The sequence below is a fragment of the Manis pentadactyla genome, chromosome 3 (genome assembly GCF_030020395.1).
Source record: "Manis pentadactyla isolate mManPen7 chromosome 3, mManPen7.hap1, whole genome shotgun sequence".
In the NCBI taxonomy this organism is placed as follows: Eukaryota; Metazoa; Chordata; class Mammalia; order Pholidota; family Manidae; genus Manis; species Manis pentadactyla.
This window is the reverse complement of record NC_080021.1, coordinates 129,047,937-129,062,375: the sequence shown is the minus strand read 5'-3', so window position 1 is coordinate 129,062,375 and position 14,439 is coordinate 129,047,937. Positions and strand designations below refer to the sequence as shown.

At 48.8% G+C, this 14,439-nt stretch overlaps 1 protein-coding gene across 1 annotated transcript in view; it reads left to right on the top strand.

Moving 5' to 3' along the window:
• The window catches only part of LOC118926329 (vasoactive intestinal polypeptide receptor 2-like), a 68,124-nt gene that overhangs the window by 36,693 nt on the left and 16,992 nt on the right, over nucleotides 1-14,439 (top strand). Inside the window, exon 5 of the mRNA XM_057498441.1 lies at nucleotides 10,629-10,726. Within this exon, the coding sequence (XP_057354424.1) occupies nucleotides 10,629-10,726 (98 nt within the window). The remainder of the gene's footprint in view (nucleotides 1-10,628; nucleotides 10,727-14,439) is intronic.

Sequence of the window (14,439 nt, the reverse complement as noted above, 5' to 3'; positions counted from 1 at the left end):
CTTTAATTTGATGGCATCCAGCTGATGGATTCTTCCTTTCCTGGTGGCACCTTGCTGTTGTGTCTGAAGGCACCGCCATCCCGGGGTCAGCTGGGTCTCCCATGCTGTCTCCTAGGTTCTTGCGGTTCTGCACTTCACAGTTAAGTCTGCGTCCTCTCTGAGTTATTTTTGCAAAGCACCTAAGGCGTGCGCCCAGACCCCATTTCTGCATGTGGACATCCAGTTGCTCAGCACCGTTTGCTGGAGAGACTGTCCTTCCTCTTCTGAGTCGCCTCTGCCCTTTGCCAAACACCAGGGACTCTGCTTGTGGGGCTCCTTCCAGGCACCGTGCCCTGCCCCATGGCATATCTGTCCTTCACCAACACAGCACAGAGCCTTGCCACCCACCTTGGGACCGCGACTCTGTGCCGCTGGCCCAAGCTGTGGGCAGCTGCCTGCCCTCTCTTGAAGACCCAAAAAGAGGTGTAGATTTTTCAGTCTGTTCCAACTTTTACAAGTTCTTAGGATGGAGGGCGACTTCCAAGCTCCTTACAGGCAGAACTAACCAACTCCACTTAAAGAAAAAAACTGAACCAGAAGAGAAGCTGGTGTCTCACAGGATCCAGTTCCAGTCGACTGCGGCTCAGCCCTGTGGCTTTGCACTTCCTGGGCTCAGGCCCGGGTATGGGGGCACAGCGGTAACACCCACCTGCTCCCCTCACGAGGCCTTCTGGAGCAGCAGGAGGTGCGCCCGTGTGTTGGGTCCTGAGTATTGTTAGTCTCCTGCACACAACTGGTGAGGCTAGGTGGGTCTTCAAGATATTTTGCTGATAACTTGCAAGAGGAGGAATTCAAACTGTTCACATTTTCATGACACGCTGCATGAGCTCAGTCCTGCATCCTGACAGGGCTCCTCAGCTTTATGTCTGGGGAAGGGCTTTGGGGCCGGCCGTGTCCTCAGGAAAGACCTGGGCCTCCTACCGCATTCCCAAGGAAACAGGCAGTGATTTCCAACAGCCTCTAAAACATTTGCCTTAACACAGAGCCTCAGCCTTCCACGTTTTCAGGAGAGAGCAGGTACCTCCTTACCTGAGCAGTCTGAGAGGTGCCTTGTTGGGCGGTGGGTCCTGGCACCCAACATCCTGTTGCAGCGCCACTCAGGAGCTACCAGAAGGCAGTGGCCCGATCTGGGCACACGGCAGGGGGTCAGCAGCATGGTCCGGTCGCCTACAGGGGAGCCACGGAGGAGGCTGAAACCTGAGGAGGGAGCCCCCTGGCACTGCCCCGGGGCAGGGAGTCAGGAGAAGCAAAGGTCACTTGGTACTCACATCACCTCTGCGCAGAGCCTGGATGTCCTGCCCTCTGGCCAGCATCTCCCTGAGCTTCCTGGCCACTAGCCCCTCCCTGGCCTTCACCCACCAAGGGTCCCCGAGGTCTGCACCACATGCCTCTCCCGCTCCTGCTTCTGTCTCCACCGTTTGGGCTGAATTCTGTTAGCAGCAATGTTAGTGCTTACTCGTTCATTTTGGACTGTGCCCTGAGGACAGGGGCTGGGCCTTCTCCTTCAGATGGGATCCCCTCTGAGACAGAGGCTGTCTGAGAAGTCCGGGTCTGTCCCTCAGCACTAGTGTGAAGTGGCGTTGGTAATGGCTGGACTGTCCCTGCTGGGAGCACTCGGGGAGTGAGCCGACATGATGCACAGGCAGAAGACTCAGCAGATTCTCACACCAGCTGAAGGCAGAGCCGGGCTCAACCAGAGCTTCCTGAGACCCTGCTGGGCTGAGTCATGGATCTCTGGTTTAGCCAAGGGACTTTTAACTTCTTAAAATTAAAATCCACAGTTAGAAATGCATTTTGCCCTGTGACCAACACCAACAGTTCAAATACCACATTTTCTGTGCCACCCTTCTTTAGATGGTGGTTGTTACCACTACTTTGATTGCCTAACCCACTAACAGTGCCCTCTGCCTTTGCTGCTCCAGGGCACACATCCGTTCATGAGAAGCTGGAGCTGGGAGAGGTTTAGGTGTCTGCTTGTCCCACATGCTTGGGCTGAAGAAGCAGCCCGCAGGGACAAGCTGGAAGGAGGGGGCCTGCAGGCCTCTCTCTGGGACAACTGTCGACCCCAGGCAGGATGCCAACAGAGGCCTGGCCCACACAGGGTTTCCCCATCCAACTCAAGTGACTTAGTGGACCATCCCTCCCCCTTGCTGCCCACCACGTGGCTCAGCGGCCACGCCAGCTTCTGGAAGTGCTGGAAAGTGGAAGTGTTCCCAGGCCGTTCGCCTTACATCCTGCTTTGGTGACAATGGCCACACACCGTGAAGTCCCTTTACAAGTAAATCAAAGTCTCCAACTTGTGACCATAGCACGTGGCTCTGTGGCAGCATCACATCTGGTAAAATCTCATGTCAACAGGAACCTTGACACACTTGCGTCTGCAGGGGACCCGGATCCCCTTGTCCTGTGGAATCTCGGCCCCTTGTCACACTACCTACAGTGTCGTGGTGACCTCTCAGGACCCAGTTAGCGTCTGCAGCCCTTGCTGTGTGAGCAGACAGCGTGCCGGGGTTGCCCCCCACCTCGGGCCTTGGGAGTGAACACCTCCTCGGCTGGGAGCCCCTCCGGCACCTTGCCCCTCCCACGTGACGCTGCCGCCGCCCAGGGAGCATCCCGTGGGGCCTGACGCTTACTCAGTTTGGGGACTTGCTTCAAGAAAAAGAATACAACATTAAAAATACAAAATTCATATGAACTCAAATTTTTATTCAGGATAGAAAGTGAAATTCCAGGTTATGGAGTACAGGACACTGAGGGCCTCTTCCCGTGATACCTTCAGGTGGAAATGCCGCCTGCCCCAAAACCCCCTGGCACTCACAGGGGCCCTGAACCCTCGCCCTCATCAGCTCATGATCCGTCCTTCCTAGACTCCTGAGGAAACTGAAGCCTGGCCCAGTCTGGGGCCCGGCCCCTGCCTCTCAGCTGCATCTTGTGCTGGGTTATTTGTTCCTATCACACTTGCAGCCAGAATTCATGCCTTGGGTGAGTCACGTAGTTTAAGAATAGGCAATGCATTACATCTGTTTTCTGGAAGGAAGAACCAGGCCAGGCATGCTGCCTGATGGACCCACTGTGGCTCAGCCACCTGGCAGACTGGCCTGGTGGGTCACTCTTGCTCAGGGATGGCAGGGCTTGAATCATCTAGAGGCTTTCCTTGGGACAGCAGCACCTCATCCACATGCTGGCAGGGCCCTGCTGCCCCCGGCTCCCATCCACGGCCAGAGAGTACAGTTTGCAAGAGGGGAGGGTGCTGCGCCAGCCTGGCCCCGTCAGTCTTGGGAAAACCTGGAGGTGTGCGAGAATCAGGGTCTGAGAGACGTCGCATCCCTGAGATGGGGACCAGCATTTAAATTGTGCTGGAGGAGTGCCTTGTCTCCAGGCAAAGTGACAGCAGCTGCAGCACAGACACGAGCAGGCCTTCGCTCTGCACGAGGCTCAGCACCTTTTAGTGATTTCAGGCTCGCCCGCTGGCAGGGACTTGAAAACTGCACTGGGGTCGGAAATAGGGTCTGTTCCCCATTATTCAGATTTTTCTCCTGCCTGGGCAGATGCTTCTGCTTCCCCATTTCAGGCCCAGAATGCTCCTCTTAGGTTCTTTCCAGCCTTTTACCGTTGTGGGGCTGCCAGATGAGTCCTGATCATACTCGTGTGGTGGCTTCATGGATTGTCTCCACTGCCTTCTCTTTTCCAGGAATGAAACACTCCTTCCTTATCCACAGGTCACAGTTTAGCTTTCATTTCCCATGGGGAAAAACCTCTTTTCCTTGTTTTTTGTGTCTGTTATATTGACCCATACATAAAAAAGTATCCTGTGGGTTTATTAGAAATCTGACCACTAATTCCCTATTTTGCAAACCTTTGTTGAGCACTTACTACATGCCAGCACTGCCAGGGCATTTCTGATATACATCAGCAAATAAAAAACCACAAGCCCGTGTCCCCCTGAAGCATCTACCTTTTTGTGCTTTTATCATTGCCTCCTTCTTGCTTTACTTGGCTTGTTTTATTATTTTTATGGCTTCTTTAGTTGAGTGTTTTTTTTTTAAATTTATTTACAAAGGTATTTAAGGCTATGATTGTGTCTCTGATTATAATTGTGACACGTTTATTTTTAAATTTCCTATTTTTTAATTCTTCAAGTGAATTTACTGTTTTTCCAGTTTTAATTTTATTCTTTAAGAGTTTATTTAGGAAATAAGTTGGATATTCATCACTTGCATGGCTTTTTCAGTTTTACAGGCATTGTATCATATCCTATGAACTTTAAAGACGTAGGACTTTATATTTGACTGTCTGTGTCTGTTCTGCCTGCATGTGCTCTTTTTTCTACCAGCGAATCATTCATTCACCCAACAAGTATTCAGTGATTCCCTGCTATGCGCTGGGCACCGTAACTCTGCTCTTTGTGGCTGCTTTTCATGCACAATGAATGCCAATTTACCAGCGCTTCAGTCTGAGTCTAAAGTTAGGGGGGAAAACCCCTCCCACCTACTCCCGTGTGACCAGTCTTTCTAATACGTAAGGTTGCTTCTTGCTGGCTGACCTCTGACAAGGAGGAGTTCTGGGCCTTGGGTCAAAGTTGAGTGGAGGTAGGTCTGATCTCTAAGAGCATCTGGGAATCATCAAGAATAAAATGCAGTTTTCACAGCAAAGATCAGGCCAAGGGTCTCAGAGACCCTCAGAACCAAGCATTTACTCTGAAGGCCCCTTTCTGAGGGGCCCAGGCAGAGGGCCTAACAGGAGCCCCCAGGAAGGAAGCCAGGGTGGAGGCAGAGTCTGGGAAGGTTCTGGAGTCTAGAGACAGAGGCTGCATAGACCCTCTGTGCAGCCCTCAAAACCCTTAGCTGATTGAGCCACTTCTAATGAAAACAGGCTTAACCCTGCATCAGAGATGGGACCCAAACCTGGTTTTCTGGGGCTGTGTTCCAAACGGCAGTTCTCGTGCTGCAGTTCTGTCCACGTAGGTGGGGGCACAGGAGATGGGATGCCCTCCAGGGAAGCACTAAGCATTGCTCATCGTCCTCCAGCAGAAACCCCTGATGGCTTCCCCGTCATCTGCCTCATTCTCTAAGTGGCCACTAGAGGACCCAGTTAAGCCCCGCAGATCGTTCCGCATCCCCTGGCGGGTCTCTCCAGCCCTGGTTCTGGTGCCAGTCCATCATTGCTAGCAGCTGTTCCGTGTTCTGTTCTGAAAAGAGCTTGCTTCCCACTGCTGCCTTTGACTTGAGGCTTCTAATTCATCCTGGAATCGGCTCCACTTCACAAAGGCTCTGATGGAGGCACTTTGCAGGTGACCGAATCAAGCCTTCTTAAATGATTAAAAACATAGAATGTATAAAATCTAAACCAGCTTCAAGCAAAGTAATATCAGTTGAAATGTGGATATTCCTTTTCATTCAGTGGACACAAAAACAGAACATACTGATCGTGATTCCCAGCTCATGTGTTGTCTCCTGAGTGGTCAGCCCCCAAAGCAGAGTCCCTGTGGTGAAACACCTGAGTTCCTCGTGGGCAGAGCCGTATCTCACTCACCCTTCTAGGCATTTCACACCCTGTCAGGGCCCAATTAAGTGCTCAGTGAATCTGTTGAACAGAACAAGTTAAATTAACCAGTGATACCCAACATGGTTGGCATGAAATAAATATGTAATATAAAAATCGTGGGCAAAAAATTCCCACTAAAAATCAACCAGAATGCTAAATAAACTATAATGATGACATTTTAAATTGAGTAGCTGGGATTTCAAGAAAATAAGAAAATCTCAGTAAAAGAGCTGAGACCCAGGCCCCAGGCTGTGGGGGCAGCTGGCTCTTGGGGCATCTACCAGGCCGGAAATGGGAAGCCCTGGTGAGCCGCCTCCTGGAGCAGAAGAGCTGGGTGGCTGGAGCCAGGAGCTGGTCCAGACATGGCCAGCGAGGTGACAAGCTTTCCTTATCCCCCTTCGCTTTCCATAAGGAGAATTTAAAAATCTGTCACCACGGGCATGACTTCCTACAAGCTGGGTTCCCTGCTTATGTCACCTGCATGGTAGGGAGCCTCTGAGCCAAGATGCTGTGAAGCATTCCTGAACTGCAGCACTGGGGGTGCCTGGCAGAAGCAAGCACCAGTTCTGGAAGGAAACGTCTCTGCCCTTGTCCCACGAATTCCCACGGATCAGCTTCAAGAGGCGCTCACGTGCAAAGGCACCAACTACACCAAGAAGTCAGCAGATGACAAGCAGGGAAGCTGCACCCTTGAAACTTCAGAGAATGGAGTCATCAGGCACTGAATACAAGTAAGTGCATTCAAAATGTGTTTTTTTTTAAAAAGAGGAAATTGAAAATATGAGCCAGAAACAAAATACTCTACAAAGGACCTTATCTGGGGGAAAAAATAAACCTGAAAAATGAAAATAAAGAGATACATTAAAGAGCAAATCAGATACAGATGAAAAGAGCACTCTGGGATGGGAACAATCAGATACCAAGAAACTACCAGAAAGAGGGAAGAAAGCAGAGAAAGGAAACGAGGCAGCAGGGGCTTTCAGGGTCAAGAGGAGGCCGTTGTCCACCCAGAGAGCCCCTGCTGAGCCTCACCCAGGAATGAAAAGAAAGAGACGTCTTCAGAAAACCAAGAACTGACAGCCCCCAGGCCTCATCCACAAAGCCTGAGGAGGATGCTTCTGGGGAGTTAAGGAAGAATGTGAGCAAAAAAAGGCAAACCCAAGGAAGCCTAGCACAGCCTGACTATTCAGGCAGTAGTAAAAAGTAGGGGGTCCTAAAAACTAAGGTAAGGCAAATCCTGGACAGCAGATACCACCACGGATGGAGGGTGATGGAAGTCACCTGAGCTCTTATGCAGAATGAAACTTTCTCCTTCAAATCGTTGTGATGGCAGCTCACGCCACTTACACACACACGTGGACATGTCTAGGCCCATGGAGTGCCACCCACCCCGGGAGGCGGTTCCTGGGGCCTTTTGCATGGCCGTTTTCAGCTGCAGTTCTGGCTTGCTGTCAGGAGGTGTATTAGATTCATTTTATGTCTATTATGTCATTTTCTGTGCTTTGGGTAGGACTGATGCATTTCATTTTCCAACAGTTCAACTGAACTCTCATCTCAAGGTGAACTAATGGAAGCTGCTCCAAATGCCCAGTCCTGTTTATAATCCCTCAACCAGAAAAGAAAATAGAAAATGGAAGAAAATCTGAAAGCAAAGTTTTTGAGGACATTTTCAGAACCTGAGCATATCATCTGCTCTCTCCGTGAAACCGAGTCACATAGCCACAGTCACAGAGCCCTGCATCTTGAGGCTTAACAGGATGACAAGCTTCCACATGACCTGACTTGTTGAGCCTTGGAAAGAAGTCACCTCTGTGGCAGGATTTTCTGTTTTTCACCCCAAGGTCAGCAGTAACCTTTCAGAGCTCCTGCCGCCCTCACCAATTATGACCCGGAATTAATGGAGAGAGTAGAGAGAGTGGAGTTCTGTGCAGGACTCTCTCCCTGAACTGAAATGTTGTCTGTTTCCCACCGCAGGAAGGGTGGTCCCAGGGACAGCAGAGATTGGGTCCAGATCTCCCCAGTGGACAGGCCATTCACACCTGGTTGCTGACAGGCTCTGCAAACTTACACATCTGCAGGGAAGGGATAGTCCTGGTGACCGGGATGGAAGTCCTCGATACGGGTCAGATGCCAGGCTGCTCACTGTGTTCAGTGACCAGTTGTTGGCTCTGTGTTTGGGGACTGTGGCTTGCTTCTGGGGTGGGCTGCTCAGCAGGAGGGTCTGCGGTGAAGACTGGCAGCACAGCGTCCACCCACTCAGCCATAAAGTCACTCAGGGACAGGGCAGAGCTGTGGCTTCTATAGGTGATGTGAGAGCGCTGAGTTCCTGAGATCATCTTTGCCCCTCATGGGGCCCCCTCAGCTCATGGACTTGGAGAGGGACCTCAAGGCCATGCCGTTTATTTCCCAAGCAGATGGAGAAGCCTTGGTCAGCATGGGCTCACCTTCCTTCTGGGTGTGCGGCTGTTATGGGGTTGTTCTTTCCCTGTGTGAGTCTCCATGTTGCCAGTGTTCTTGTTGAGCCTGGTGTCTGCTTTTTGGAAGCAATGTCAGGAGCATGGAGGTGCGCACTGAGTGAGGCTTCGGTCCAAGCTGAGCCATCCTGCCTGCCTGTTCGGGAGGTCAGGGCAGCAGAGGTGGAAGCCCTTTGAGGCCCAGTCATGCTGTGACTGCCACTTCTCGCCCATCATGCCTCTGGGGCTGCCTCACACCTTCACCTCCCGCTCCGCACCCAGGGGTGCGGCATGCGAATAGACCCTGGACAACAAGGCAAGGACCTCCAAACAGGTCAAGGCATCCACTCAGTCTCCCTCTGCATGGGACTGAAAAACAAATAATGTGCGGCTCTGTGGGTGGGTGGTCAGGGCTCAGGCTGCAGTGCCAACAGAGCTTTCTGCCCTGATGCAGGCTCTCACCATCCGCTTTGTCCAGCGTGGTAGCCGCCGGCCACACGTGGCTCTGACACTTGAACTGTGGCCAGTGGAACTGAGTAACTGAAGATAAAATTTTAATTTAGACTTAAGTACCATGTCTGGCAAGAAGCACTGTGGGCAGGACAGGTGCAGACTCCTTGAAATTTACCCCAAGGCTGTGCTGTCCCTATGCAGGCGTAACAGAGAGACTCGCTCCAGTGTCGTATTGAATGTTAGTTTGCCAGGTCAGGATCCATGCTAACCTGGATTACCTTGTCATGCTAATTAATTTAATTTTCTCGTTAATATTGGTCATAGGCTCATTTTTTCCCCCAGATGTCATAGTTTGTTTCTAAAATACACTAGCCCACTATCAGCCTTCACAATCAGTGGTAAATAGAGGAAGCTTTCCTCGAAGTGTCATCACCTTGATCATGAAGAACAGTGCAGGGAGAGGGCAGTGGTGCCTTGCCGATAGGCCTGTCCAGATGCAAGGGAGCAGGGCCTGCCCTGCACGCCCCCTCAGTGGTGCTGCCTCCCCTGCCCCAGCTGGGTCTGCGGGCTCTGCTCCAGGCTGGGGCCTTGGCTCTGCCTCGGTTTGGGTGCACACACCTCCGCCCCACCACTTCCCTGAAAGAGCTGGGACTCACCTGTCAGAGAGTCAGTTTAGAGATAAACCAGGAACAGTGAGCACTGTCTCCTGGTCCTCCACTCTGCGTGGCCCAGTGCTGTGTAAACCGCTAGACCAGGATGTATATGCAAAACTGACTGGCCCTGCAGTTTCTGGGTTTCTCACAGGGACAAGCTTGCAGCTTCAGCCTCAGAACAATGGTCAGAGAAGTGGGGGATGCCTTAAACGTGACTCTCTCCCTGCTTCAGAGTTCCAACCCCAGGGGGCCCTGAGTGGGAGTTCATCTTGGACAGGGTGGGGGTTGCTGGAAGAGGGCAACAGGACCCTCTGATCTTCTGGGACCACCCTGAGTAGGCAGACCTGGGTCCCAGGATTCCTACAACTCAAATGTAAATAGGGTAACTTGGTCCAAGTAATGATTAAGTGGTAATGTTATCGTTAAGAGCAAAACTAATAAAGCACAGCTAGTGCATGCAGGCAATGGTTCTGCAATGTGTCTGTGCTGACAGGTAGTAACTGCGCTAGTGGGGATGAGCATCTAATAATGTGGGGAACTGCCAGCACTATGTTGTGCACTTGAGGCCAGTATAACATTGTACATCAACTACACTTCAGTAAAAAACACATCAGAAAGAGCCAATAAGCAAGCTAATAAGTAGAAGCACAGAGCTTTTTGTTTTGCTTTGAGTTTTTATTATAAAATGACAGTGAGGTTTAGTAACATACAGATTTGTCAGGACTCGTTTGCAAGACAAAATTCACTGTGTAATAACATGGTTATTTTTCTGTTTATTTTATAAGAATTAGATAGTTCCATCAATAAAAATGAAAGCCAGAAAACAGCCCATGGGAACCAGGAATAAATTGTGCCTCTTTGCAGCTGTCACTTGGTTTCCCATGACCGATGGTGACCCCCTTCTTCCAGGGCAGAACCCCTTGTGTTAGTGCACCCAGGGTGCTTCCCACTAGCTCTCTCCTGCTCCTCATGATTTCATGGAGTTCAAGAGCACCAAGCCAAGAAGCCCACCAAACTAAAAAATGCGAGTAATACTAAATTACAAGGCACTGCGCCTCAGCCTCTGGTTCTACGTTAGAAGGTACCCTTTGTCTGAGTGTGGGCCGTGAGTGTACAGTCATGTGGGTTTTTCAATATATTCAGATGTGAGCGGCCACATGAGCTCTTCCACTGACCCACCACCCCAGAGGGCTGACCTGGTGCTTCAGGGCGTGGCAGGTCCTGTTCCCTCCAGACAGATTGCTTTATGGGGACCATCCAAAGTCATTCACAATGAATCATAAGAAAACAGTGGGCATTTAAAGACATGAATGTGATCTTTTGGTTCACAGTGGAGGCAGAACCCCAAAACCATGCTCTTCCTTGTGTTCCCGGCAATCCGCAGCCCAAAGTGTTGGTGAGGGATGCACTTTGGATCTGGGGACTGCCCGGACCCTTTGCCCCGTGCTGGCCACCAAGAGCTCACAGACGCTTTCCTTCTTTGTAGATCATGGTTTACGTGCTGGTGAAGGCCACGTATACCCTGGGCTACAGCGTCTCTCTGATTTCCCTTACAACCGGAAGTATAATTCTCTGCCTCTTCAGGTAAGTAGTGGAAATGAGTGACTCTGCCAAGATTGTGGGCAGGAAGATGTGACCAGCATGAGCCGCCTCAGCCCAAGAGAGCACAGCCTGCTCCCTCTCTCCATGTGCTGAGCTAGTGAAACTCCCTTGGAGAAGGCCGGTGGGAAATTCAACACTGATATGTGTGTTTTTATTTAAGTATCTGCATTTCTTATATAAAGAGAAAATGCTGACTTTGGATAAGAATTCAGTTCAACTCTTACTTACCAAATATGTAGGCATTATGCAAACACTTTGAAAACAGAAGCAACATGATCTTGCCCTTGTCATTCAGAAGCACCTGCGTTTTGGCCACCAGTGGTCTACTGAGAGACACTGTAACGTGTTCAAGAGCATGAAGGCAGGTTTCAAGTCCTGCGTTCAAGCCCTGGATCAGTCTCTTAGTAGCCATGTGACCCTGGACAAATTACCTCACTTCTCTGTGCATCTGTAAAGCATGGATACCAATGGAGCCCACGTGGCATGTGGTAAGCACTCTAAATTTTGCCACTGTTTTCCCTGTATTGAGGCTAGAGTTCTACCTGGTGAGCCTTGGTCTCCTTGCTAACTAATGACCGGCTACACTGCAGTTGTTCATGGGTACAAGTAGAGGCTCTATCTAGAAAAAGCTAATACACATATTAGGAATAAGTCCAAATCTTAAGCATCACTAAATAAAATGGGTCAGTTTTAATCACCACATGTAATTTCTTGCTCAAATGTAGTTCAAATGTTGACAGTATTCAGATATAATCAGTGATATAACAATGGAATATTTTTAAAAACTAACACAAACTGTTAGGACACCCATACTTGGAAGTAAAATGGATAAGGCAAGACTGATTTAGAATATAGGTGGAAATCCAGCAAATATAATCAAATCATACTTTTCATTTTTCAGACATTTCACCTATATCAAATAGTTGGTAATTCTCAGAAAGAGTACATCAGAACCCTTCATCCAGAACTGTACTTTGAAAAATGTGGGGAAGATCTATCATATTCTATTTCTTTAAAAAATGCTGGTACAACATTAATATTTGTTCTGTTATCCTCTGTATTTTACTATGTATTTTTAAATGTTCAAATTATTAAAGATAAAAAAGAAAGGAAAATTATATTTGGTGAGGTGGAATAGGATAACCTGAAGTAGAAAAATTTTAGCTTATTTTTAAAGAGCTCCTATAGTGAAAATCCATATTCTTGACACTGGCAGTTTTCCTCATTCTGTACTTGGTGACATTTAATTAGCCAACTTCAGGGCATTTTGGAATTGCACTCAATCCATGCACATGATCCTTTAAGAGAATCTCAAATGGTTTTATGAGTATCAAAAGTCATTAGTCACTTGCCAGTGATATTTCTTAGTTAGAAAAGGACACGTCTGCTGGCTCAACATGTAACGGTTGCTGGAAGCGTCACCCAGAGCCCAGAGCTGGTGTACGGTTCTCAGCTGTGCCTTCCTCTTGGCCACAGAAATGCTTCCTGCCTCCAGGGGTCAGATGTGTCTGTCCATCTGATGCCCCTTCCTGGGAGAGTGGTGAGGGAGGTGACTCTAAAATCTGTATTATAAATATAACATCTCCATCATCTCCATAATCACAGCCAGGACACAGGATTCTTTGCTGGTATTGAACATTTATTGCCCGGAACAGCTGCATAAGCTAAGAAAGCATTTAGGAACTCTTGCCAAGGAATGGACAGCTTCCATCCTCGACGAAGTACCCAAGCACTGCAGGCTGGGGTAACACACACGACCTAGCTTGGGCCCCGCAGCTGCCGTCCTGGAGGGCATATGGGGTCCAGGTCCAGGCAAAGCCGCTCTAGTCCCCGCAAACCCAGGAATCGCAGCTATTACTGCCACACACAGCATGCCATGTCTTCCATAAGAGTTTATTTTGTCCCTACAGCATTTCCACCAGTGCTGCCTCTGCCCAGTTTTACAGTTAGAGAAAGGAGGCCCAGAGAGGCACCCCACATTCCAGGTCACTGAGCTGGAGAGGCAGAGCCCTGATTCATGACCGCCCAGGCCCCCTGTTCCCTGGGGGTTTGGCATGTTCTCCAGAGGCCGTGTCCAGCCATCACCATGAGCAATTCCAGCCCGGCTTATCAGAAGCCACACCTGCAGTCACATCCAGCTCCCTTTTGCAGAGACTCACTCAGAAGTAAATTTTAAAATGAGCGATGCATGATGAGCTTAGCCAAGACACCCAGCAAACGTGACTCCCTGGATGGCATGTCATCTCTGAGTCATGGCAATAGATCCCAATCTCTGCAGTGGAGAGGTGTGGGCGGGAGGGAGGGAAGGAGAAAAAGGAAAGAAGAAAAGAAAGAAAAGGTGATTTGGAGAGATGAATGCAGCCCCCACGAGAAGCCAGCAGGCAGTGTCTACAACTGCAGCCCAGTGGTCCCACAGCGGTTTATTCCACAGCCCCCTAGACACCAAGGACATTTTACAGCCCATTTAATGTCCTCATTTACTATGGCAGTGCTGTTAAATATGTTAAAATAAACGTTTACTAATGAAGTACATGTTCAGGGAAGCGGGTAAATCTTCCATTGCCGCTGATGCATGTCTTCAAATGAACAAACACCCATATCAAGATTTAGGACATTATCAGCCCCAGAAGCCGTTCCCACATCTGCTCTGTGTCCTTGAAAGTGGCCATTATCCAGATTTCTGACACCAGATGGCTTTTGCCATTTTTGAAAATGCTATCTTAGAATCACACAGAGGAAGTCTTCTGTCTCGGGTTCCCTCAAACAATATTTTGCAGGGCAAATCATCCCTGTTGCTGATGAAGTCATCCTGTTCTCTTTTATTGTGTGAAGTAGTCCGTTCACTGAGTGCAATACTATTTACTTGCCCCTCACTGTTGATGGATGGTGACTCTCAATTTGGGACCACAAAGGGCTGATGCAAAGACCCTTGTGTGCCTCCTGCACATAAGTACACGCTTCCTGAAACATGTGTCTGTGTATCTGTGTGCACATTTACATTTGTACAGACATTTACTTTACACTTACCAGCCATACTCCATGCATAGTCTTTCTAGGAACTGCCACCATTGTCCAGAGTGTTTGCACCCTGCAGGAGCCCGCCAGCCATGCAGGGGACTGACAATTGCTCTGTATCCTTGTCACCACTTATCATTAACTTTTTAAAATTTAGACATGCAGTTGGGTTTATAATAATACAGAATGATGTTCTTAATTTGCATTTCCTGATAGCTGATGAGGTCATCTGGATTTTTTGAGGTGTTGTTTCATGTATTTGTTCATTTTTCTGTTCTGCTATCTCCCTTCAAATTGATTTTTAAGAGTCATAGAGGGGAGTTTTTTGTCAGATACCTAGTATTACAAATTTTATCTCTACCTCTGTGGTTATCTAGACTTTATCTCTAGACTTCACACTCTCTTGGTGAGCCTTTGATCAACAAAAGTTCTTAATTTTAATGAAGTCTGTTTGTTATCTGTATTTTTGGTCAGTGCCTCCTGAGGCCTATTTAAGAAATCTTTGCTATATTCCTCTTTGTTACCACCAGGTATTTTATCATTTAACATTTTATGTGAAGGTCTATGATACACCTATAGTTTATTGTGTGTGGTATGAGGCAGGGGTCAAGGCCCATTTAGTTTTGGTTTCAATTCCCAGGTATCTCAGTTTTTAATCATGAATAGGTGTTGAATTTTAT